The 26849-nt window shown below is 45.5% G+C and overlaps 1 protein-coding gene across 2 annotated transcripts in view; it reads left to right on the plus strand.

Annotated features, from left to right (window-relative positions):
- Positions 1-517: 517 nt before the first annotated feature.
- TUFT1 (tuftelin 1) overlaps positions 518-26849 on the plus strand; it is a 39902-nt gene continuing 13570 nt past the window's right edge. The window contains exons 1-4 of one of the 2 annotated variants that reach the window (XM_061606582.1): positions 518-652; positions 23184-23258; positions 24861-24965; positions 26066-26152. In XM_061606582.1, coding sequence (XP_061462566.1) covers positions 533-652; positions 23184-23258; positions 24861-24965; positions 26066-26152 — 387 coding nt within the window. In that variant the 5' untranslated portion in view covers positions 518-532. Of the gene's footprint in view, positions 653-5568; positions 5688-23183; positions 23259-24860; positions 24966-26065; positions 26153-26849 lie in introns of those variants that run through there. The other variant, XM_061606583.1, reaches the window with a different exon arrangement.

The raw sequence follows: 26849 nt of genomic DNA on the forward strand, positions 1-26849 counted from the left end.
TTCTCCTAATTTAATAGTGTTGTTTTCACTCACATTCATTTTTGAGCACACTTTCCCCTAATATATGCATGTTTGTCAACACTGGTTGGAGCATTGCCATCTCAAAATTCAGAGAGAATTTGGAAAGATGCCTCCGATCTGGTTCTTCTCACATTGTTTTGGAAAGTGCAAATTAGCCAGGCTCGCCTTTCCATGCAACCTCAAGGAAATCTCCCCCCCCCCCACCATCCCTAGGGCTGGCCGTGAAATAACTTCCCCGAGGGAGATCTGGTTGCCCCAGTTCGTGGACAACCCACATGTCTTTGCGGCCTTCCCTCCCCAGCAAACCTCCAGCACTGGGCCAAAGTGAGGCAACTTCCAAGGAACGTAGCAATTAAAGCCTCCTCAGGAGAAGAGGAGGACTCAGCCAAGGGGGAAGTGACACACCTCATTGCTGAGGTGGAGATACGACCAACTGGCTCCTCAGCTCAGGAGGGTGAGGAGGAAGAGCAGAGGGTGGTTGCTGACAGATGCTCCTTGCAAGAGAGGAGAGATGGCCTTCTGGAGCCGTTCTAGACGGCTCTCCGTGCCAGCTCGAGAAGCAGGTGGAAGCTGGTGGCATCCGCACTTCAGGGGTCCAGAGGAGGAGGAGAAGAGGGTCTTCTGCCCAAAGGTAAGTCTTCAAGCAGGCAGGAGGCATCTTCTTTTTGCTTTTTTGCTGCTGTCAGAGTCTCCTCAGCGTCCCAAGTCGGCAACGGGCACACCTTGCGCCAGATTTGGCCCAGAACCCAAATGGATGAGGATGCTTTCACATGTTTTTTGGATGTTCTCAATATTTATTAGACGGTTTAAATTTTGGTAGAATGTTTTAAATGCGTTGTTTTTGTTTTTATTTTACATCGTGCCATTTTAATATGTTGATGTTCGGCGCCCTGGGCTCCTTTGGGAGGAAGGGCGGGAGACCAATTAATAAATACATTTAATAATAAATAGAAGGAACCGTATTGTATTGATACGCCAAACCTGGTTGCCCCTTTTGCCTCCTGGGTGAGCTAGAATTGGGCTGGCTGGAGACCTCTCAAGCAGTTTGCAGCAGGGGGAGCTCATAGCTGACCCCCCCAGTCAGCAAAACCCCCTCCCCTCTAGTTCTCCCTAAAGAGGGAGCAACGTTGCTCTTAGGTTGCTGTGGACGAGGACAGTTTTCATGACCGTGTTTGCTACGCAGAATCTGAATGGACAGGAACAGTCTACCTGTGGATTTTACCTCTACCTGTGGCAGCTTTATGTGCCAGTCCCTGAAGGTGTTCCCTCTTTCAGAAGGGGGTCTTTTTAGCTGTCGATGCTTTGGCGAGAGAAAGAGATATGATCCTTCACCTCCCTCCCCTCTTTTTTTCAAACCAGAGGTGTTGAAATCTGGGGTGCAGAGCTCTTTTTAGTTTCAAGGCAGTGTCTTCATTCGGCTTCTGAAGAAGTGGAACTCTGGTCCATGGAAGCTTATGCCATCATAAGTTTGTTAGTCTTTGAAGCTCTTGTAGGAATGCCTAGAAAGCTGCCTTATAACCAATCAGACTCTTGGGCCATCTAGCTCAGTATTGTTTACATGGACTGGCAGCAGCTCCTTAAGGTTTCAGGCATTACCAGTCCTACCTGCAGATGCCGGTGGGGATTGACCCTGGGACCCTCTGCGTGCAAGGCAGATGCTCTGCCACTCAGCTAGGGCCCTTCCCCAACAGCTTTTCAGGGATGTTCACGTGTCACATTGCAATGAAGGTGCACTCTATGCATCTGTGGCCCATAAATAGATGGGCTGTACACGCGCACCGTTATTCACATGTAACGTTCAAGGAGGAGCGTGCAGTCTGCGTACCTGTGTGCACAGTACAAGTTTATATGCTTTCCCACAAGTGTACAACCTTGTACACACAAACCCTTGTACATTTGTTCAGTTTAACGCATGAACAAACCTTTAGTTGTTCATGAAAGGTAGTTTATCTTTAAAAACCAGGGAAATGATCACACCACAGTTAGGGGTTATTAATTGAAGGGACTGTCATCTGGGGCACTCGGGATGTTACGTGGGGTGAACATACACCCCAATGAACCTTTATTCTGGAAGTGACAGAGAGTGATATATTGGCTTTGATTTTTATTTATTTTTAATATACACTGGCATGGGATTGAAATGTTTTCAGTTGTGTTATCAGCTGATTAAAAAAAATGATCGGCGATTAATCACCTGTAACTTAACCCACCTCACTCAGTTGGATAAATTAGCATGTTGACAAAACCTTGATACGTTTTTGAGATATTTAGGGACATGTTTGCTAACATACACGGTGATAAACACTAATGGCATCTTTCTTTATATGATTTTGAATTCCAGTAACTCGCCTGGATCGAAATCAGCATGCACAGGAAATAAACAAACTTACAGCCCAGCTCATTAAAAGCAACAATTTTTTTAAAAATTGCGTATCAGCAGACAAGTATTCAAATCTCTTGGAGTGGGCTGTCAAATTTGCATAGGAAATATATACTGAATATCTAACAAATATTTGTGAAATGCAGACTATTTTGATGTGAAGATTTGCAGACGAAAATACTGAGGGGGATTGATCTAGCAAATGCAGGCTTTCACCTTCTTTAGTGTTATTAAAGTTTTTAAAGTTATGCCTCCTGTCCATTTAAAAATGTACGAGGCAGCTTACAATAACATGAATATAACTATAAATAACTATCTCTCTATATAGACCAATGTTATCACTTGGAAAACAGCTAAAAGCCAGAGCTGTGGGCAAGGATCTTTTTTTGTGGGGTGGAGGTTGCTACATTTAAAAAATGTTCTTAAAGGCAAGAGTCTTCACGCCTTTAGTAACTGCATGGCAGGCAGAAAATCAGTGGGTGAAGCTTTTCCCTTAGCATGGACCTGCAGTGATGAGGATAAGCTGCACCTTTTGACATTCTGCCTGTCACAGTGTTGTTTTGTCCCAAACTATCATTAGCAGTGGCATTTGCAATGCATAGAAGCAAACAAAAATAAAAACAACCCCGCTGGATGAGTTCCAGGACAGAAGTTGCAAGAACAGAGTTGCTCTGTGTAATATATATATTGAGTGTGTGTGTGTGACGGCTTAAACAAAAAAGGCCTTTGTCTCTCTGCAAGCTCTTTTCTCCTTCCCCATTTCCTATTGGCTGACCTTCTCTGATGACATGACATGTTCGCCAGCCTCCTAAGGGCAATCACGGAATGCTGAAAAATTGATGGAACTGCTGGGAGGCAGCGGGTGGGCAATCAGTTTTCCTGTGGGTGGAATCAAAGCAGTTTTTGCAGAGGAAAGAATGTCCGACAAAATGCAGAGACAGGGGTAATCTCTGCAGCAAAACTGAGGTCGAGGTGGGTGGGTGGAATAAAATGGGGGTACTGGGAGAGACTGGGTGTTCTGGTGGCAGGGAGGTGTTCATGGAGGTAAAGAGGGCTGGATTTCAATCAGTAATGTGGCAGCTCTTTGGCAACAGGTCTCTGCCTCCCAGAATATTTCTTGGATCAAGGAAGAAAGTCAGAAGAAGGAATAATCCACACTTAGAGCAGGGGTCCTGAGGTCTCGGCTTGTCTGCAACAAAAACGTTGCAGCATAAATACCCTTCTGTTGTGGAGCATGCAAAAACCTTTTCTAAAGCCATTGTTTTTTTTACATTTATATCCCACCTTTTGTCTAAGGAGCTCAAGGTGGTGCACTTGACTCTCCCCCTCCCCATTTCATCCTTGCAACAACCCTGTGAGGTTAGGGTAGGCTGAGAGGTGGCGACTGTCCCAAGATGCTTCATGGATGAGTGGGGAATCGAGCCCAGGTCATAATCCAACACCTCAACCGTTACATCACGCTGGCTCTCATCTGTGCCAGAGACTTCCCATAGCCAGCACTGTCCTGTGGCAATGAGTTCCCATAGTGTAGTAGTGATGATGTAGCTCGGCGTTGCAGTTGTGGTGCAGATATAGAGGAACAAAATATATCTTGTGGTACATAGTAAAAAGGCTTGTGAGATCTAAATTAAATCGATCAAGAAATAAAACGGGCGCAGCTGGGCCACCAGCCAAAGCGACCGAGGCCTCTTGTGATTCCAGCAACAGATGTGGACCCAAAAGAGTACCCCCAAGCTGCGCGCCTGCTCCTTTAGGGGGAAGTGCAGCCCCTTCCGGCACAGGTTGCCCTCCACCCATCCAGTCTAGGGAACTGCCCGCAAAGAGTGCCTCAGTCTTATCTCGACCGAGCTTTAGTTTATTGGCTCTCATACAGTCCGCTGCCAAAACCAGACAGCCGCCCGGCACATCTGCCACTGTGCCTGAAGATGTAAAGAAGAATCAAGAGCTTATTGATGACATCGCACTCCAAATCTCCATGTGACCCCCCCACTCAGCAGTGTCATACGGATAGCCCCTAACCTGGATGGCTCTAACAGAGGATGAGACAAATTCCTGGAGGATCAATGGCTGCTAGCCACAATGGCTAGGTTCGCCTCCACTGTTAAGAGGCAGGATGCCTCTCAATACCCATTGCTGGGAATCACAAATGGGGGAGAGTTTCTCTTGTACTCAGGCCTTGCTTGTGGGCTTCCCTTTGGGGCATCTGGGTGGCCATTGTGAGAACCTGAGGCGGCCTGATCCAGTGGGAGTTTTATGTGAAACAGCATGGGGGACTGGCTTGACCCCTGTGGCACCCCATATTGAAGGCTCCATGGGGCTCCAGAAGGATGCTGAAGGTGATGGTATGAAAAGCAGCTCGGAGGTCAAGGAGAATCAACAGGCGTGGCTGGTGGCTCCGTGTCAGCGGGGCAGTGGAATCCACTCCGGGTTTGAGCCTGAACTTTCAAGGAGCTGTCCAAGGTGACGCACCCACTGCAATTAATGTTTGTTAATTTCAGTGGGTCTGCTCTGAACAGGACTAGTATTGGATGCAACCCAGTATCTCTCATGCTGTATCTGGATGCTCTGGAAACCAAAGCGATCCTCCCTGTACAGAAGCAGTCTATCTACCTGAAGATGAGGAGCAGCTCATCCTACAATGTACTCAGTAAGTGACAAATTACCAATGCTTAATAAGAGTAATCCATAGCAGTTATTATTATTAGCATGGTTATTAAATATTAGTTAATACTAATATTCATAATCAGTTAATGACAGAAGGGTTACTGCGGTGAATGGGCTGGACAGCAGGGATCCTGACTCTATCGGCGTTCCTTACTCCCAACTTTTTATCCCCACTTCTTTCTGCAAGTAACTAAATCGTTCGTTAATAAATGCATAAATAGTGAACACACAAATTTCGGGCAAGACAAATAACCAAATGCGCATGCGCGGGGAGATTAGGCGGGCGGGGGGAATGGAGGAGAGCTCAAAGGTGGGCGGGCCTTCGAGCGAGTTCGGTCTTTCGGAGACAACAGTGCGGAGGGAGGGAAAGCAGGGAGGGAGGGTGGGCGTGGTCAGGGCCCGCGCGCAAGCGAGGGAGAAAAGGATAGGGAGGTGGCGAAGGGGTGTGGCTGAGGGGGCAGGGGAAGAGGGCGTGTCCAATATATAAGGAGCAGGCGTGGCTGTCTCCCCCTTTAGTTGGGAGGAAGTGTCACCAGGAGTCAGGGTTTGATTAGAGGCTGCCATGAACGGAGCGCGGAGCCTTTGCACGCTGGTGGATGTGCAACCAGAGGGAGACAACCCGGTAAGCGGCGACGTAGGCCCTTCTCCATCTTTGCAACCTTCCCTCCTCGGGGATTTTTATATATTTATTTCAGTTAACTTTCTGAAAACATACTTTTATTTAATTTTCAAAGGATTTGCAGCGCTACAGCAAGCATCAGATAGTAACAAACAGCATTTTTTAAAAAAAATCCTTACAGTTTTTAGAACGTTGTTCCTTGGTGACTTTATGTGCTTTTCTTCAATAAGTAAACTACATCGTCTCCCTTTTATTTTATTTTTTTAAGTTCTTTGAAAGCGCCGTGCGTCACTGCTATCAGCAAATGAAGACGCAGTGCAATTTTTTTGAGAAGCGGTATTTGAGAATAATTCAGCGGCCAAGATGTAAAAGGGAGACGACTGCCAAATGAAGGAATCTGTTAATCTGCAAAACCATATTGCAATGCAATACTCGAAGCAGCCAGAGGTGTAGGCGTTCGTTTTGCAGATCAAAGCTAAATCCTACATACGCTTGAGCTGCAGTCTTATACTTCGGAGTACGCCCTTTGGACTCAGTGGGGCTTACTTCTGAGTAGACCTGTTTAGGACCATGATGATCGTTGGGAATACTCCCCATTGAATACAGCGGGACTCAACTTCCAAGTTAAATACACGATTGTGTGTGTGTGTGTGTTGGTTACTCCTAATTTTTAAATGCAAAATGTGGTGCATGGGATTAGTAAAGGTTGCCTCTGACCATGGGTAGATGGCTTGTGCCTTGACAAATTCCAGACAGCTATTCTTGCTAGGCTAAGCCTGTCTGTCTTTCCATGTGCAACACAAGGTTGTCTCTGAGCATGTGCAGGCAGCCCACGCTTTGACAAGTTACAGACAGGTAAGTCTCAAGTCCCTTTACTTCTCCTTTTGCAAGTCACCCCTACAGCAGAGGGCACAGAGTTTGCTGGGAGTAGCCCCACCCTTGTGATAAAAGTTTATAGTGGGGTGGGGAGATGCATCCTTTTTATCTCGAGTTGTTTTATTTATTATTTGATTTATATCCTGCTCTTCCTCCCAGTAGGAGTCCAGGGTGGCAAACAAAAGCACTAAAAACACTTTAAAACATCATAAAAACAGACTTTAAAATATATTAAAACAAAACATATTTAGAAATATTTCTAAAAAATGCTTTAAAAACATATTTTTTAAAAAAAGGTTTTTAAACTTTTTTTTTTTAAAAAAAGAGGTTTAAAAACCTATTAAAAAGCAATTCGAACACAGATGTAGACTGGGATAACATCTCAACTTAAAAGGCTTGTTGAAAGAGGAAAGTCTTAAGTAACAGAGATGGCGCCTGTCTTAATATTTAAAGAGAGGGAATTCCAAAGGGTGGGTGCCACTACACGAAAGGTCCGTTTCCTATGTTGTGCAGAACGGATCTCTTGATAGGATAGTATCTGCAGGAGGCCTTTACCTGCAGAACACAGTGATTGACTATATAAGGGATAAGACGGTCTTTCAGGTATCCTGGTCCCAAACTCGATAGGGTTTTGTACACCAAGACTAGAACCTTGAATTTAGTAAGAATTAGTGTGAAGCAGTATTAAAGTCAATTGTAGTCTCAAGATTAAAAGTAACCCTCAATTGCTCCTCTCCCCCCAAAAATCTTGCAGCAAATGCACATTTGGTTACTCAGAATTAAGTCCCCACTGAATTCTGTGGGTTTTGCTTTTGAGCAGGTGCACCTAGGATTGCTGCTTATGGGTTGTATTTAACAACTTCTTATGCAGAGTGGATCCACTGAACTGAATGAACCTAAGTTAGTGGGTCTTCCCTGAATAGGACTAGTGATAAATACGCATGTGTATGTATAAGTCTGCTGATCTGATTGTTTAATTCTGTTTTTCCTTGGCTGTCCCTTTTTTAAAAAAATGTAGAAAACTCAAAACTAAGAAATACATAGGATGCACTCTTCTAATTTTTCATTGTGATATTCTTGCTGTGACCCCTGTGCTGAGAGTCTCAAATAACAAGGGGTGCAACAGTTTGGAGGAATATTTATTTTAGGGAAGGACCGGTGCAAAATGTACACTATTCTTTTGGTTGTAAATAGCTTTAATTGATTTTAATACTGCTTTTTTACATAGTTGTATCTTCCTCTGTGACCTTATGGTAAGAGATCTAATAACTGTTATTGTTTCTAATAATTATGTAGCGTTGGAGTTACATAGAATTTTCTGAGGCTTGTTTTATTGAATCTTTTACACATGAACTCACTCTGGAATAATGGGAATTTTGTGATCAAGCTTCCTGGATTATTTCATAGGAAAATGGCATAAAATATAGCACTTTTGTGCTGCGGTCCTAAACACACTTAATAAGGGGTGTAGTTCCATCGGACACTGCAGGGATTTAACTTCCATCGGACACTGCAGGGATTTAACTTCTGAATACGCGTGTGTGGGATTCTGCGAACAGCTTTCGAAAGCCCTTTCATGTATCCTGAACAACCGCCCTTGTAAGGAAGGCAGACTTATTATTTCCATATTTCAGGCTGTGGGGGGTGGAGCAGAGGCCAGGAGAAAATGGCTTCCCTGGGGCCACCAGGCGAGTTTGTGGCAAAGCATAACTTGCACTAGGGACTTCCCGATCGGTCACTACATTTACATTTTCCCTTTCGTCATCCGGATGTTTGTTTCCAAGGTGGCACGGAGGTAACATCTGTTCCCGTTGGCTTGCAAAGCTGCAATTGTCCCAAGACCGCATCCTCTTCTTCTAGGGCTTATTTTGGGGGCTTGCCATTTATTATACCACCCTTGTGGGTTTTTGGGGGGGCTATCTCCCACTTCTGAGTTGGCTCCTCAGTTTTCTTGAAGGTGGATTCTTGCGGCTTAATCTCTAAATCCAACGGTATTAAAAACCGAACGTGATATACTGAGGGCTGTTGGGGGGGGGAGGGATCATAGCTCCAATTGTGTGAAAATATTATCTGGGGGAAATGCAAGATGATGGTTATAATCTCCTCAACTCTCTTGAGATGGCACAGATGGTTATGGTGCTGCTTATTTCAATCCCAAAGACGAAAATTGTTTATTAGGTGATGTCTCTTTTGGGATAGTGGGAGGGATTTAGAGCAAATATTCATAGATGAGGTGTTCCTAAAATGGGTGGGTTTTTTGGGGGGGGGTGAAAGGGGTGGATGGTGGAAAAAATAGTGGTTTAGAATTAACACCAGTTCAACCTGGCTTGTTCTATATTTATTATAGTGATGGATATCAGTTGTTGCATAGTGAATGTTTTGCTATGAGAAATATCTTTGCTTTGTTAGTGCCTAAGTTGATTTTGTTTAGCAGAACTTCGCATGTGCCTGAATTGTAAATAAAACCTGTTAGCAGTTTTTAAAGTTAAGAACAAATCTGGTCCACTATCCTGATCTCCCGGTGACTATTTACTAATGAATATTTGCTGCATCTTTCTCGGATCTGGAGCAAACTTGTCTGATGAGCTGTTGGAAGTTTTAAAAATATGTCTTATATATGCACATGCAAGCTTTTGAGTTCCACAGAATGTTTCATCACACACAGAAATGGAAATGTGATAAAGCTGTTTGTGATGCCCAAAAGCTTGCATACCTCTCCCTGTAGCAGCTCAGGTTGGACTGACCCAGGAGCCAAATTCACTTATGTTTTTCTCCTAAGAGAGGCATGTAGGATATAGTAATTTCACCTATGTCTCTCTTCCTTTGTATTTTCTTATCTACTCCACATTCCCCTCCCAGTGCAAATTCTTGGAATTGTTGAATCAAGGTCTCAGCTTTTGCAACTTCGCAAATCTCATCCTCCACCCTAAGAGCCAATAAAACCAGTTTCTCTCTTCCTACCTTGTCCTTGGCTCAATTTACGGCAAGGCCAGTTCTGCCTAGGAATCTGTTTACATATTCCTTGACTTGGTGTTGGTATTGAAAAAATGTAGGCGTGAAAAAGAACTTTGAACGTAAGCAGAGTTTTTTTCCTTATTCTTTCTCTTGAGTAACCGTTGCTTGGACCCACACATCCGAGATAGGATAGGGCATATCAAAAAGATTTGTCCAGTTGACCCGTCACATAATGGTGAAGTATTTTTAAGGTATCAATTTTTATTGGAACAACAAAAATATAACTTTAAATCAGCGGGCTTGGTGTGCTGGCTGTATACAAAAGCCAGTTAGTTTTCTGATTCTGAAACAAAGAAATTTAACTCTTTTTGCATGATATAACAAACTATTATAACTTAGAATGATGCTCACCAAGGTATCTAATAATGCATGAAACAGGTTTTCTCATTTAATCCTGGAACACCAGACACTTCTTTAAGGTAGGTATTTGTTTAAAAAGCTATTCTTTTTTAAAAAACGCAAACAAAAACAAAGGCTGTTTTGCTAAGTAGGCAGCAGTTCAATCTGTCAAGCATGCTAGAATACTTGACTATTACTGGCAAATTGATATTTAATAGATCAGTTGATTGACGTACAAATACGCAAAGGAAAAGGATTTCTGGGTAGACTTTAGCTGTGGTGTCTATTTTTTAAAATTCTTTTGCAGGGATAATTGAGGGTGAAAAGGGTACCCGTGTGTTTATCGACAGCTTCTAATTAGAATCTTTCACCCATCTGTAATGGTGATGGTTGTCAGTGACCCGCAAGGAACTGGAATGTTTAGCTTGGATTCTGACCCACTCCTCAAAAATTGTGTTTTGTCAGTGGCTGCTCAGTATTGCACAACGTTTGAGAAGGAAAGTTACCGATGGCCTTAATCTGCTATGACCCTCTGCTCTTATCAGGCGGCCTTAGGAATGTGAACGCCTGTGTTATCGGAGACTTCTGAAACGGCTTCTCTGTGACTTAGACTTCACTGGGAAAACAAGTTCCTATCTTTTCTTGAGTGTGCAAGACATGTTGTCACGGGGCTCCGACAAGATATTTTAAGAGCCTTAGGCAGAGTCGTAACTACAGTGTTCTCAGGTTGGATTTATGAGCTTCTCCCCCCCCCACCTCCGGCTTGGGTTCTTGAGCAAAGCGACAATTTTATTTTTTGCAATTCTTATTTTAATCAATTGTATTCTGCTTGATCGTAACCCTGTTGTTGGATCCAGGCATCTCTTCTTGTGAGATGAGCCTCTCTTTTGATTTCTGTGTGAATCCCTGCTTCTGAATGCAGCTGCTGATGGGGTTTCCGTTTAGGTTGGTGGGTGATGTTCATTGGTAACACCACAGGCGCTGTCCAGTAGGTGCCTGCAATCCCCCAGCAGTTGCATTCTGAATTATTTATTTATTTATTTATTTTATTATACTTGTATACCGCCCCATAGCCGAAGCTATCTGGGCGGTTTACAGTAACTAAAAACATGAAAACAAATATAATTTAAAACAGATCTTATAAAAACAATTTAAAACACAATTTAAAAATTTAAACAGTATAAAACACATGCTAAAATGCCTGGGAGAAGAGGAAAGTCTTGACCTGGTGCCAAAAAGATAACAGTGTTGGCGCCAGGCACACCTCGTCAGAGAGATCATTCCATAATTTGGGGGCCACCACTAAGAAGGCCCTCTCCCTTGTTGCCATTCTCCGAGCTTCCCTTGGAGTAGGCACCCTGAGGAGGGCCTTTGATCTTGAACGTAGTGTACGGGTGGGTTTGTATTGGGAGAGGCGTTCCATCAGGTATTGTGGTCCCAAGCCATGTAAGGCTTTATAGGTCAAAGCCAGCACCTTGAATCGAGCTCAGAAACATACAGGCAGCCAGTGCAAGCGGGCCAGAATTGGTTTTATATGTTCGGACCGTCTGGTCCCTGTTACCAATCTGGCTGCTGCATTTTGCACAAGCTGCAGTTTCCGAACCGTCTTCAAAGGCAGCCCCATGTAGAGTGCATTGCAGTAATCTAATTTGGAGGTTACCAGAGCATGGACAACTGAAGCCAGATTATCCCTGTCCAGATAGGGACGTAGTTGGGCCACCAACCGAAGTTGGTAGAAGGCACTCCGTGCCACCGAGGCTACCTGAGCCTCAAGTGACAGAGATGATTCTAGGAGAACCCCCAAGCTACGAACCTGCTCTTTCAGAGGGAGTGCAACCCCATCCAGGACAGGTTGGACATCCACCATCTGGTCAGAAGAACCACCCACTAGCAGCATCTCAGTCTTGTCTGGATTGAGCCTCAGTTTATTAGCCCTCATCCAGTCCATTGTTGCAGCCAGGCACCTGTTCAGCACATTGACAGCCTCACCTGAAGAGGCTGAAAAGGAGAAATAGAGCTGTGTGTCATCAGCATACTGATGGCAACACACTCCAAAGTTCCGGATGACCGCACCCAACTGTGTCATGTAGATGTTGAACAGCATGGGGGACGGAACTGACCCCTGCGGAACCCCATACTGGAGAGTCCAGGGTGCACAGCAATGTTCCCCAAGCACCACCTTCTGGAGGCGGCCTGCCCAGTCAGAGCGGAACCACTGCAATGCAGTACTTCCCACTCCCAACTCAGCCAGTCTCCCCAGAAGGATACCATGGTTGATGGTATCGAAAGCTGCTGAGAGATCAAGGAGAATCAGCAGAGTCACACTCCCCCTGTCTCTCTCCCGACAAAGGTCATCATACAGGGCGACCAAGGCTGTTTCCATGCAAAAACCAGGCCTGAAACCCGACTGAAATGGATCCAGATAATCGGTCTCATCCAAGAGTGTCTGGAGCTGGCCCGCAACCACTCGTTCCAGGACCTTGCCCAGAAATGGAGCATTTGCTACCGGCCTATAGTTATTAAGATTTTCTGGGTCCAGGGAGGGTCTCTTCAGGAGTGGTCTCACTACTGCCTCTTTCAGGCAGCCAGGGACCACCCCCTCTCGCAGAGAGGCATTAATCACCTCCCTGGCCCAGCCGGCTGTTCCATCCCTGCTAGCTTTTATTAGCCAAGAAGGGCAGGAATCCAGCACAGAAGTGGTTGCACGAACCTGTCCAAGCACCTTGTCAACGTCCTCAAGCTGCACCAACTGAAACTCATCCAAGAAATCGGGACAAGGCTGTGCTCTGGATACCTCGCTTGATTAACCTGCTATAACACTGGAGTCTAAGTCCTGGCGGATGCTAAAGATTTTATCTTGGAAGTGCCTAGCAAATTCATTACAGCGGGCCTCAGATGGTTCTACCTTGTCCCTGGGGCCAGAGTGTAATAGCCTCACTAGGTGGGAAATGAACTGAGTGTCCTTAGTAACAATATATTGAGGTTTGAGTGCTGGGGGAAATATTGGCCCAATATTAAACTGGTCATACATTTGGAAGGGCCCTCTGAATGGTACTCACATTAAGAATGGGTTCCCAAACTGTGAAGTTGCTCTTCTGAAGTTCATTTGTACCACGAGCTTGGTGATGGGCAGTAGCTCATTGGTACAGCCTCTGCTTTGCAGGCAAAAGGGTTCAAGTTCAGTCCCCAGCATCTCCACAAAGGGCTGAATCCTGCCTGGAACTCCGGAAAGCTCTTGCTTGCCAGTGTGAGTAATAGTGAGCCAGATAGGCCCAATGTTCTAACTAGATATAAGGCAACGTCTGATGTCCCCAGGAACAGCCGTATGCACTCAGCCCGCGTGAGTTGGCTTTCTTAAGGGCCTACGTGTGGGTTTATTCAAATGCTCAAGGAGCTGTATGGATGTAATGATTGTCAAATGCGTAACACACTTGCGTTGAGGTGTCAAATGCTGGTGATGTAAGCCGATCGCAGCCACAAAAAGCCCAGAAGGACTCTGTGGCTAAAATCCTACCTGGCTGGAAATGGAGGATCAGTAATTAGCATCGCTTCCCAGGTTCAATCTCCAGCGCCTCCAGTTAACCCATCTCCAGGTGTGGGTCTGGGGAAAACCATCTCTCTCGGTTCTGAGCCCTGCTGCCTATTGGAAATGAAAAGCGGAGTGCCCAGCGCAACAGCCTTGCAGTGATGTTGGAATATATGGTTCAGCTCGAACTGGTGGGTTGGGGCTGCATGGGGTTAAAAAGGGTAGATAGAGAGGAGACCTCCTGATTGCTAGACTATACCTATCCTTTGATCTCCTTCCTGTTAGACTGATATTCTCAGGATGTTGACTACATCTTCTGGCTTCTTCTTCGTTCTCTTGAGAGGGAGAGCAGACATCTCTTTCTTTCTCTCTCTGTCTCCTACCAGCATGAGGGCAAACACTAGGCTGAGTGTTTGCGTCTCCAACTTAGCTAGTTAGCTAGATGTAGAACTCTCTTCTATCAAGTATGTGCTTCCAGAATAAAGTAGTTATTTCTTATTTTGAAGCTTAAAGTCTTAGTCTGACTAATTCCAGGGAAGGTGTAATATTTAGCAAGGATTCAAACACATAAAGGCTCACTCAGTCTCTCCTTTCGCAATTTCGCCACTCTGCAACAGGTGAAGCCCTCTAGAGTTTCCTGCTGTGTACATTTCATCCGGAGGCAGCTGTTAAAATATTTACCGCTCCTTCCTCCAATTTGCTCAGGGCTGCGCACACCTTAGTTGTTTATTAAAACTTACATACTGCTTGACCGCAGAAAACCTCTAAGCAGTTTACTGGAAAACATTGGAACCAGCAATAAAAACAAGTAATTCAAACACATTTGCAATAGACTAAAAAGATTAAAACACATCAACATCTGTGTGTTTGGACAGGCATGCCTAAAAAAAATTTTTGTAAGCAGGTGCCAAAAATGAATAGTCTCCTTTCATCTACATGGTCTCCTTTTATCCTTACAACAATCCGGTGAGGTAGGACTGTGTGATTGACTCAGGATCACACAGTAGATTGTGTACCTGGGTCTTGCCAGTCAATATTCCGGCAGTCTTGACCGCTTCACCAGACTGGCTGATTTTGTGCCTTTTTAACTAACATTAATATTGCTTGCATTTTTTTTAAAAAAAATCTTCACTTAATTGACCATGGATTAATCATTCCTTCTCAGCCTAAACTGCCTAATCCATTGAGTTTCATGTTGAGATGGGATTTGAACTCTGAACCTAGCCTGTCACACTTCCTGTCCAGAAGGCCATTAGAGTTAAGACAGCATCCTCCCTGTGCTACCCTATTGTTTCTTGTGTCCTTAAAGAGCAGAAGAACCAGATTTAATGAGGCTGGTCACCTAGAGGCAGTTTCGACTCACCACAGGTGACCATTCCCTTCCAGGAAACTGCAAAATGTTCTGTTTTTTTAATTCATTAGTGTTTTGAAGACCTTTATTGCACTGACCTAATGCTTCTCGGAAATGGTGCTTGCTGTTTTCTCTCTCTCTGCCCTGTCAACTTCCAGCCAGGCGTGAAGGCAAATGAGCCTTGATAGAATGCTAAATGCAAAGATAATTATACTGCAGCTCGGAGAAATAGGACTCCATTCTTTCTGCAACTTTTAACGTGCCCCTTGTCGGGTGGATAATTGTGCCTGGGACTTGAGGAGAACTGCTTTTGCGTAATCAAGGTATCTGCTGGGACTCTTTCTCCCCCCCCCTTTTTTTTCTTTAGTCATTTATTTTATAGGAGAGCCCCAGGGCTATTTTCAATTGCATTCAGTCGATCGTTATCTTAGTTTGAAATGGCAGGCGTGGGTGCGTTTGACAGCTCTCCTGGTGGAGCAGAGACGTCTGCTGAGGTTTTAAAAGAGGCTGACGAATCTGGCTGGGGTGGCGGACAGCAAAGGTTCAGTGCAGCACGCTGGAAACTGTTGTTGTTCAGTCATAAGAACGTAAGAAGAGCCTGGTTGCTATATCAGGTAGTCCAGCAATCCTGCTCTCGCAGTGGCCTACCGGATGCCCCAAAGGGACGCCCGCCAGAAGGACCTAAGCGCCAAGAGCACTCTCCCCGCCTGCACTTTCTAGCAGCTGGTCTTCAGAAGTGAACCGTGGAGGCAGAGCATAGCTGTTGTGCCTAGTAGCTACTGATCGCCTTCTCTTCTTCCGTGAATTTCCCTGTTCCTCTTTTAAAGCCAACCGAGCTGATGGCAATCGCTGCCTCTCGTGGGAGCGAGTTCCTGAATTTTCCAGCTCCACAAGTTCTAATGTTACAAGAGGAACAAGTTGCAGGAAGCCAGATTTCGACTGGACATCAGGAAAAACTTCCTAACTGTTAGAGCCATACGACAGTGGAACCAAAGACCTAGAGAGGTAGTGGGCTCTCAGACACTGGAAGCCTTCAAGTGGCAGCTGGACAGCGATCTGTCGGGAATGCTTTGATTTGGATTCCTGCATTGCGCAGGGGGTTGGACTTGATGGCCTTATAGGCCCCTTTCAACTCTACTATTCTATGATTCTAAGAGGAGGGAGAAAGGCCTTTATCCATTTTCTCCATGCCGTGCATAATTTTATATTTATTTATTTATTACGTTTATATACAGCCCCATAGCCAAAGCTCTCTGGGCGGTTTACAAAAATTAAAAACATTGAACATTCAAACAAATATACAATTTTAAAACCATATGAAGTTTAAAAACCATGAAGCACAGATAAACAAGTTAAAAGACCTGGGGTCAGAGCTGAGCACATGCTGTTGGAATGCCTGGGAGAAAAGGGAAGGAAAATCTGGCGCTTCTATCATGTCATCTCTTCCTCGCCTTTTGTCTAAGGTGAAGACCACCGCAATCATTACTTCTATTTGTGGTGTTCTGGGGTGAGTGCTGATCCTGATATGGAGCCGCAATGGCACCGTTGGTGCACAAGAAGGGACGCATCTGCATGCTCAGGAGAATCCTCAAGGATTCTTGAAGCAAAAACACATTAAAACAAAGAGAACTTCGGGATGCAGTCCTTCCCCCCACCCCTTCAAAAGCCCACACAGCCCAGTGAGGATTGAGCATGCTCAGCATGTGTGGAATACTGACTGCTGGGAAGAAAACAACTGAAACCCAAGGAGAAGAGTGGAACGGAGTCACCTATAGGAGGGCATGGCTGACTGGCCGGCTAGAACTCTGAAGAGGAGATTTCACGCAGCAACATTTTGCTGTGGATCCCAGTTGCCCATTCATAAACCAGTATGCTTGCTCAGTTAAGTGTCTGTGTGTTTTTCTGCATATATTTTTTCTCTCTCCTCCTTGCTGGAATCTGTCCTCCGTGCATTTTTTTGCACTAGGTATTGGTGATCTGGACTGACTCATCTCCTGAACCTTCCAACAGATCTGTGCCGCCGTTTCTTTCCCTTTTACCATATATGGGGCGGTTGCAGCCTCTCGCACATGTTTGCTCTCTTGTGTGTGAGAGACAGTGGCTGCTATAGAGACTGGGTTAATAATTGCTTCGGTTGACGTGTCACGCCTTCAGCAAGGCTCGGTAAATCCTTGCTGCAAATGCTGAGGATTTTGAGGAGTAGGAGAGGCCCAGGTGTGGCAGGGCAGCCAGCCGCAAGGGGGAAAAAAAGCTGCAATTCATCCACCCTTCTTAGCAGCCGAGGACCCTCTAGATCAGCCTTTCCCAACTAGTGGGCCACCAGATGTTGTTGGACTGCAATTCCCTTCTTTCCTGACCATTGGCAATGCTGGCTGAGGCTGATGGGAGTTGTGGTCCAACAAGCATTGTCATCCAGACTACAACTCCCGTTGGCTGTGCTGTTGGGGAGAGCTGATGGGAGTCGGGGCCCCCAACAGAGTTTGTCTGCCTCTAGGTTGCTGCATGTGCAGAAATGCATCTTGGACATTTTTTACTGATAAAGTTTGTATCCTGCCCTTCCGCCTGAAGGAGCCCAGGGCGGCAGACAACCAGCGATAAGATGGCTTTAAAATCAATTCCATCTACAAAAATAACCACAATTCCAATTTGGATGCAGACTAGGGATGCCCAATTTGGATTTGGTTCCGAATTGCCCGATGATTCATGTATTCTCAATTGCTGAGGGTTGGATTGAAATGTAGCGAATTTCCGCAGATATTTTTGAAAACCAGCTTTGAAAAAAAACCACCTGTGAAACGATGGTAAGAATGCCAATTTGTCAACATGTCCTTTAAAATACCGACATTTCCTTCAAAATATTAATATCAATATTTTTTCAGAGCGGGAAAGACCCCACGGATCGGTAAAAGTAATAGTTGTCAAGAATAGCTAACTTTGGTCAACCTGAAGTGAAGCAACCAGAGAGAATTCTGGGAGCCTGTGGCTTCCTTAAGATTCCCTGCTGGGGAAGATCCAAAGCTCAGTGTCAGACAGGCAATTTACAACCTTGCAAGGAAATGCAACTGATTCTTAGGTGTTTCCCCTTATCAGCTTCCTGGGATTAAAAGTCAGGAAGAGGGGATGTTGTAGAGCAGGACACCTGGATGATTCTGTCTCACTCTCTCAATCTTCAAAGACTTCAAAGGAAGGGATCCCCAGCAGGGGCGAGATATGGCTATTTACTTTCCCCCCTCCTTGTTGAGGAAAAGAAACCCATAAATATGAAGAAGGTTCTTTCAAAACCGAGTTCCCCCTTGTTCCATCGACCTCGACTTGCTGACGTGTAACAGGGACAGCCGTTTGGGAACCTGGCTGCTCCACGAAGGAATAGAATTACTTGGATGTAAGTATAGGATCTTAGTCAAGATAAGTCTTTCTTTTGTTTCCTGTCTGTATTGAACATCTCTCCTTTTGTTATGCCAATGACCGTGTGCAGCCCGCCTGAAGGTGATTAGCTTTAAGGAATCAAACTACTATTTCTCCTTTTGTACATACCAATGTATCTACTCTTAAATAAACAATCTTTGTATAAAAGGTGTGTATTGGCTTAGAAGGAAGGATTCTAAATCTAGTGCTGGAAGGCTGAACGCTACCGATTGATTAGGGAGGGTAAATCCTTCTAAAATCACATAGTTCTCTGAGGTCCCTACACTCAGGGGAAGAATTTAGAAGGAAGGGTGGTGGCAGTGAATACCAGGGATAATTATTTCCGTGGAAAGGGAGAAGTGTGCCTGAGAAGTGGGAACCCAGTGGGGTGGGGACTGTTCTCAGAAGCAAAGAACTCCCTTGGAGTACTGAGGGTAAGGAACCCCAGGGGGATGGATCTTTGACAGTAGTTTGCGGACAAAGAACTAACTCAAATCGATGCCAGCCTGTTAGGTCAACGGGATGCTTTTGAGCTGTTGCCGGCCAGCGGACGCCATCCCTGATGCAAACTAGGGGAAGACCTCTGTTTGAAAGGCTTGTTGTTGATTTGAGTATGTGGGGCTGGGAACCATTTTTTCAGCCCAAGGGCCGCATTCCTTCATGGGCAACCCCTTGGGGGCCACATGCCACTGATGGGTGGGGGCTAGAGTCTGAAGTGGGCAGAGTAACGGAGGTGACTTGTGCCTTTGGGCATCAGTTTGCATTTCATCCATGCAAAAGTGAGCTCTGCCTGTCCCATTTCTCCATCTAAAAGGCATTAGCGCTGTTCAAGGGTGCGTTCTAGCAGGGCTAAAGCGCTGAATAAGGGCACGCAGTCAGGCTGTAGAGGAAGGGAGTAGCAGCCGGGCGAGAGCCCGAGGGCCAGAGAGAGGAGTCTGGGTGGTCACGCTTGGCCCATGGGCTGGTGGTTCCCCGTTCGTGGTCACAATCTCATGCAATAGATCAGCAATTCCTAAACTTTTTTTGGGGGGGGGGAGTATGGTGACCCGCCTAGAGGTCCAAATTTACTGGGTGCAGTGACACATTTTTTTATTGTTGCATGAATTTTGGACCCGAGGTCTTCTCTGTCCTCAGAGAGCAGTTCCCAGCGTTGAAGTGTAAGACTCGAGCCTTTCCATCGTTGGGTCACGGGTGTCAACACAGCGTTGTAATATATGCCAACAAAAGCGATGTTTTTGTATCCCTCAATGGGCTGAGGACCACACTGCCCTGGGCTGCACTGGAACATATTTCATGTAGACATCAATTTCACAGGGATGCCTATTTGGACCTCTGGAAGGCTTACATTAACTCAAGATGCGTGTATTGATGGTTAATGTATCTATAATGTAAACTGTGGTTTATTTTGTTAGTGGTATTCATATTTCTTTTTCTTCATTTTTTTTGTACCTTTAATTTTTATTTTCCATTAAACTTTTTTTTCTTATCTTTCACTGTTAAATTTTATTTGCAAATTAATAAAAAAAAGTTGTTGCTGTTTTTACTTGATAGTCCATCTTTCCTCCAAGGAACTCAGTGTGGCATAAGTGATTCCCCAATAACAACCTTGCAAAGTAGGTTAAGTGAAGAGAGATAGTGACTGGCCCAAGGTTCCACCCAGTGAGCCTCATGGCTGAGTGGGGATTTGAACCCTTGACTCCCAGGGCCTAGTTCAGCGCTCTAGCCGTTACACTGCACTGTTGTAAAAGATACTCATCATACCAGTTAAGGATTGCAAGCAGTAATTGTTTTTGTTTTCCTTATAAAGCCTGCAACACACAGATTGGGGAAAGGCTGCTATGGACTGGCAAACTGTGAAGGTTGTCAGATCACGCAGATTGAGCAAATTAAACCTCGACTTAAAAAGCTTTTCACTCGTTAAAAAAAAAAAAATCATAGGATTTCTCCCCCTTCCTCTGTGTTTCACAAAATCTACATATTTTTGGCTGGAAAAATTGAAGGAACAGGTCTCTGGGGAAAAAATGGAACGTCCCTCTGCCGTGTAATTTATCTAATTATCCCCCTTCGAACATGTATGTACTTGGCTCTTAAAAAATATTTCTGTATACAGGTAATTCAAATTCACCAAAGGAAGTTTAACTTTTAACCTGTTTATTATAACTTAGGCTATTTATTGGTGTGTGCGTGTGTGATGTAGAGTAGATGTTCAGGCTGCAGGTTTATTACTGATTTAAATTTGTGTCTATCCGACAGCTTTCCAGTGAATGGGGATTGAGTGGTTGAGAACTGGATTCTTTCTGTATCCATACTAAATTTCTTCTGCAAAAATCTGGGTTCGCTAGGGCTGGCCCAGCTCCTAAAAGCGTATTTGGCCACCCCTCTGACTTCGGAGATTCAAGCATATATTTGCATGATGACGACTAGGAACTTGTTTTTTTGTTCAAAAAACCTCCAGAAATTCTCAGATCAGAATTTTGTGCTCAGTAGCCTATCTTACATGGGGATTTTCTGTGCTAGATAATAGAACGAGACTGGCTTTATTGTTTGTAGCTCTGAGTTTTGTTGCATGCATTCGATCTGCTCTTCCGCCTCCCCTTGTATATTGGGCTTAGATTTTTGCAGGAAGGCAGATATCTTTTTTGCAAAAAGTGAATGCATTTATGGAGAACAAGCAAGCAAAACCGTACACCTTGCGTCATAACATACTTTTAAAGAGGAGCATCTAGATTTTTCAGGGTGTGGACTGAGATGGTGTCAGGCTGTAGCGATCCTGTGCTCAGGTTGTTTTGAAAAATGTCGGCCTGCCTGTTTGTTTCCCGGCTGTTGCTTAACAAGCCTGGAATGTTGTAAGCGAGAGTTGGGACAGCCCCAGAGTCATTTCAAGAGGGGTCACGGCTGTCCTAAACGGAAGTGTACCGACGATGCTGTTCCAGAGAGGGGTCATGTGTCAAGTTGCAGAAGCGAGGAACGCAAGAAGAGCCCTGCTGGATCAAGCCAGTGGCCCACCTAGTCTAGCATCCTGTTGCCACAGTGGGCAACCAGATGCCCATGGAAAGCCCGCAAGCAGGGCCTGAGGGCAAAAGCACTCTCCCCTCCTGCGGTTTCCAGCAACTGGTATTCAGAAGCAACACTGCCTCCTACAGTGGAGGAAGAACATAATCCATCAGGGTTAGTAGCCATTGATAGCCTTATTCTCCATGAATTTGTCCAGTCCTTTTTTTTTTAAAAGCCATCCAAGTTGGTGGCCATCAGCGCTACTTGTGGGGGCAAGTTCCATAGTGTAGCTATACTCTCTCTTCATCCCCTGGATAGATGTCCCTTCTCCAAATGCTTACATTGTGCTGATAGCGCCGTGTGTGGGACTGTGAGGTGCTAATAGTGGTGTGTGCGTGCTGATAGCGCTGTGCGTGGGTGTGTTGTGTGTGCTGATAGCGCTGTGTGTGTGTGTGCTGATAGCGCCGTGTGTGTTGATAGCGCTGCGTGTTTGTGGGGGAGGTGTGTGTTGATAGTGCCGCGTATGTGGGAGAGGTACATGTGCTGATAGTGGTGTGTGTGTGTGTGTGTGTGAGATGTGTGCTGATAGCGCCGTGTCTGTTTCTGTGTGTTTCTTAAAAGCATGTGAAGCTGTTTATGCAGAAATGGATCCACCACGCCAACTGTCTCCTACAAATTAAAGATGAGTGCTTGTCTCCTCTCTCTCTCCCTCCCCCCGTGGATTGATGTTCTGACGGAATGGCATTGTGATTCTTGCAAGGCTGAAGTTGGCCACTTTGGGGATCTAGTGGTGTTTTGGGGGAGGGGCTTCTAGGAAGCTGCCTTATATACCCAGTCAGACCATTGCTTCATCTCGCTCAGTGCTGCCTACATTGGCTAGCAGCATCTCTCTTATGCACACTTTCCCCGAACATGTGCGTTTTTGTCCAGGGCTGCGGAGTCGGTACGCCAAACCTTCGACTCTGACTCCGACTCCTCTAATTTTCTACTGTCTGACTCCGACTCCACCCAAAATTGCTTCCGACTCCACAGCCCTGGAAAGGGCTGTAAATGTCTTTTTAAACTGGAAGCTCTCATAGGAGCATTTTTATCGCTGCCTGAATATGTGCTGATCTTGACATCACAGCATTTGTCTTCATCTGGGTCCTGTGTCATACACTGACACACAAAATGTTTTCCATCTTGAGTTATGGTGAGATGCTCAACTACAGCTGACTTCATGGGAAGCTTCTCTGACATTTTGAATTTATATTTTAAAAAATGTGTCAATCAAAATTTATTTTGAAGCCGGAGTCGGTACATTTCTACCGACTCTGACTCCACCCAAAATTGCTTCCGACTCCACGACTCCGACTCCACAGCCCTGTTTTTGTCGACACTGGTGGGCAAACTGTAATTCAAAATTTGGATATGTGAATGCTGAAGATTCAGCTTTAAATGTGAGACCAAATCAAATGCTCATCCCTATGCAGCTTGGGACCAGGATACCTAAAAGATTGCCTCACCCCTTATAAACTGATCAGTGTGTTCTGCAGGAGAGAGCATCCTGCAGATACCATCCATCAGGATGTCCGTTCCCCACAATGTCGGAATTGGGCCTTTAGTGTGGTGGCACCTGCCCTTTGGAACTCCCTCCCACTGCGTAACAGACAGGCACCTTCACTGTTGTCTTTTTGGCGCCTGCTAAAGACGTTCTTCTTTCAACAAGCCTTTGAAAAATCTTTCTCTCACTTGTGATTTGCCTTGGATTTGAACTGATTTTTATGTATGGGCTGTTGTGTTTCTTTTTTAAAAAAAGTGTAATTGTTTTTTATAATTGTTGTAATACATGCAGTTGTTTCAAACAGTTTTATTTACATGTAGCTGTTGCATTTTTTTAAAAAAAAATAAATCACTTCTAGATGCCCCGCGGGCAGTGATTCATAAATAAAAGAAACATAAATGTAGCCAAAGCAAGTTATTAATTGTGTCTGCCCTTTCTTGCTTCTTTTAGGAGAGTGTGAAAATATTAAGACTAACCCTCCAGAATGACCTCCCTGGGGACAGACGACAGCAAGGAAAGCAAAAGGTACTGTTCCGTCTGCACTATACATTTAATTGCGCTGTGATTGCCAGCTCATTTCTGGGGTTAATTGAAGATGCTTGCGGTGGTGTTGAAAGCCCTAAATGATGCATCTTCGTCATCAGTTGCACGGTTCACTCCTGCAAAACAAAATTCAAGCAGCCAAACAATAAGTTGAAGAAAACACCTTATTAAGAAATATACAATACGTTGAAGTAGCACCCTTATAATTCAGAGTAAGGCTCCAACAGTCAAATAACCATAATCCCAATAGCAGTGAAAATAACGGACCCGCAGAATTAAGTTTTGGGCCCAAACAGAAGCCCTTAAACAACACCCCACGCTCAAGATGGTCTCTGGCATCTTCAGGTAGTAGCGGCTTTTATAGCCACAGTCGGTCAGGGTCCCACTGTTTGGTCCTAAATATCCGAAAGGCCGCCCCCTTCCTTGCAGACCCTCTTGGGTGTTGAGATCAGCAGAGGGGACCCCCTTGGTTGTTCCATTGCCCTCAGAAATTTGGGGGTGGGGGAGGCCCGGGAAAGGGCATTCTCTGTGGTGGCCCTTAAGTTGTAGCCCTCCTTCCCCACAGAGGTGCGCCTGGCACCTTCACTGTACAGCTGTCGTCATCTATTGAAGACGCACCTCTTCACTCTGGCCTTTGACCCTTGAGAGAGAAAGAGAGAGAGATTTTTAGGACCCTCTCTAGCGGTTGATGTGATTTATTTTGAAGTGTTGTTAATAATCTATTTTGTATTGTTGTGACCTGCCTTGGGGGCTACTGGCGAGGGGCAGGTAATAAATTGAATCAACATCATCAAACCACTTTAAACAGTCGTAGCTTCCCCCCCCCCCAAGAATCCTAGGAACTGTAGTTTAATGGTGCTAAGAGTTGTCAGGAGAGCCCCCAGTTCCCCCTCTCAGAGCTACAGCTCCCAGAGTTCCCTGGGAGAGGGATCAATTGTTAGACCACTCTGGGAATAAATAATAATAATATAACTATAATTATTATTTATTTGTGGTTTTTTCCAAATTGAAAACTCAAACCAACGTACGATGTTAAAAGCAGATACGAAAACAAGAATGAAACTATCCCAAAACACTCAAATGACATAAAAACAAAATTCAACTTGTTCCCACCTGACTAAAAACAGAAAATTAAACTCCAAAGCAGACAAGCGCCAAGCGTGACCCGCCTGGGAGAAGCATTCCACAAACCGGGGAGCCACCATTGAGAAGGCCTTTTCTCATGTTGCCACCCTCTGAACCTCCCTGGGAGGAGGCACACGGAAAACAGCTTCAGATAATGAACTAATCACAGTCCTGTTGGAGCTAGAATGTAGCCTACCTTAGAGTCAGTGTCCTTGTCCTGCACGCTTTTGCATTTGGCCCTGCTCGAAATTTTAATGTGGCTCCCGCAAGGCTGTCCATGAGGGAATGTGGCCCTTAAAAGGGTTCCCCACGCTTGGCTTCCATCCTTCCCTCCACTAACGTGGCTGTCTCCTGCCCTAGCATGGAGCGCTGGAGAGATTGTCCTCCTTGCTTCCCACAGCCCCAGAAGGAAAGTAAAAAAGGAACCTTCTTACTTGAGCTCTCTCTCTCGTTCTGTAGCCAGTGGGGAGGGCCTTTGCGATGGTGGCCAACCGGCCCACGAATAGCCATGCGTTGGCGTCGGAGTACGTCAAGTCCGACAATGGCGACGAGGAAATAATCAAGGTGAGCCGTTGCGTGCAGTGCATTTTCGCTGGGGTAGGCCAGTGGGTTTTTTTGGTCAGACAGGGTTCTGGAGAACTCTGGGGTCCCTTGAGACAAGAGAGAGAAGGAACCCTAGTTTTCAGGGAGTAGCTTGTAGCTCAGTGAGTAGAGTGTCTATCTTTGCATGCAGAAAGTCCCAGGTTCTATTCCAGACGACATCTCCATGCAGGGCTGAAGATGACCTCTTGTTCTAAAAGCCTAGAGAACTGTTGCCAGTCAGTGTCAACAGTACTGGGCTAGATGGACCAGTAGTCTGGCTCGTATTAAGATAGCTATCTATGCTCTTCTTTAAACCAGCTTTGAAGTCCGAACTGTGAGAGCTGGAACCTTACTTCCTCTTTTTTTTTTAAAAAAAGGGGGGGTCCTGAACTCGGTGGTAGAGCATTTGCCTCCCTGTGGAATAGGTCCATCTGAAACCCAGGAGAATTGCTGCTTGCCAGCGTAGACAGTACTGAGGTAGACGGACCAGTGATCTGACCCAGATAAAACAGCGAGCTTCCCTTTTAAGTCAGCCCTTGATTCAGAACTATGAGGACTAGAACCTTAACTTTGCTTTTTTGTGAAAGGCCATAGCGGAGTGGCAGAGTGTGCTACTTTTCCATGCAAAAAGTTCTGGGTGCAATCCACAGCAACTCCAGGTAGGCCTGAGAAAAGGGCCTCTGCCTGTAAAACCTGGAGAGCCGCTGCCAGTCAGCATAAGCGCTGAGCTAGATGGACCAGTGGTCTAACTTGGTATAAGGCAGCTTCTGGTGTTCCTTTTAGTGCTTGACTAGCAAGCCGTTAATATGGGATCCCTGATTGGTTGGGAGATGTGTCTAGCATAGGGGTAGGAAACCGGTGGCCCTCCAGACATTGCTGGACTCTACCTCTCATCTTCCCTGACCATTGGCCTTGCTGGCTGCTGGGAGTCAGGAATGCAACTACATCTGGAGTATTAGATTGCCCTGATCTATAACTGTTCCTCAGGCGTGCGCCTGTCCCATCTTGCCTTGGGTTTGGCTCACTCGTATCAGGGCAGCCTCTCTTCATGGGCGTTGTGGTTTCTCCTCTGTGTGACTCAGGTCTACCTCAGAGCCCGAGCAGAGGACAGAGCCCAGAACGAAAAGAGCCTCCATCAACTGAAAAGTGACAGCTGTCATCTCCAAGAGGTAATTAGCTCTCCTCCCCCCCTTTCTGAATGTTATGCACTGGCAAATGAAGGGAGATAAATGTGCAAAAAAGAAAAAGCCGGCGGAGCCCATCACTTGGCAGGGTTGGATTCTTACTGGGGCACTGATAATTTTTTTTTTGCTCAGTTGCCAAACAACCCCATGCATATATTTCCTTTCAAGTGTCTCTTGCAGCAGTTTAAGAGGCAAGTCGCTTTTCAGCTAAAGCTGGAAAAAGAGGCTTGCCTCTTCAGCAACATGCTAGACACCAGTTGATTTTCTGAAGTTTTCTTCCGCCCTCCCCCTGCACAACACTTTCCCCTCCTCCCCTTCACTTAATCTTACCGATATGTTCTGCAAACGGTCAGACAGTTCAGGGAGGCCCTTCAGACAAGTTCCAGAACAAAACCCTTTTGTGCAGAAGGTCGTCTTGTGTTCGAGCTTGGCAATAGAAATTGGCTCCACCTCGCCGGCACCAAAGTTTTTACTTCAAGTAGCTCGCTGACTCACACCCGTCTTGGAAGAGCTGCTGGCTTCGAGGCCCTAATTGTTTTGCTAGCTGGAAAAAATCTGTCAGGGATTGCTCTGCGTGTGTCTGTCTCTCTCTCTCTTGGCCTGGCTGCCTGAACGCCACACCCCATAGCACAATGATTGCCTCGCCCTCTCAAGCGGTTAGCAGTCTCTTTGGCTAGATCCC

The sequence above is a fragment of the Rhineura floridana genome, chromosome 22, assembly GCF_030035675.1.
Source record: "Rhineura floridana isolate rRhiFlo1 chromosome 22, rRhiFlo1.hap2, whole genome shotgun sequence".
NCBI classification, from domain to species: Eukaryota; Metazoa; Chordata; class Lepidosauria; order Squamata; family Rhineuridae; genus Rhineura; species Rhineura floridana.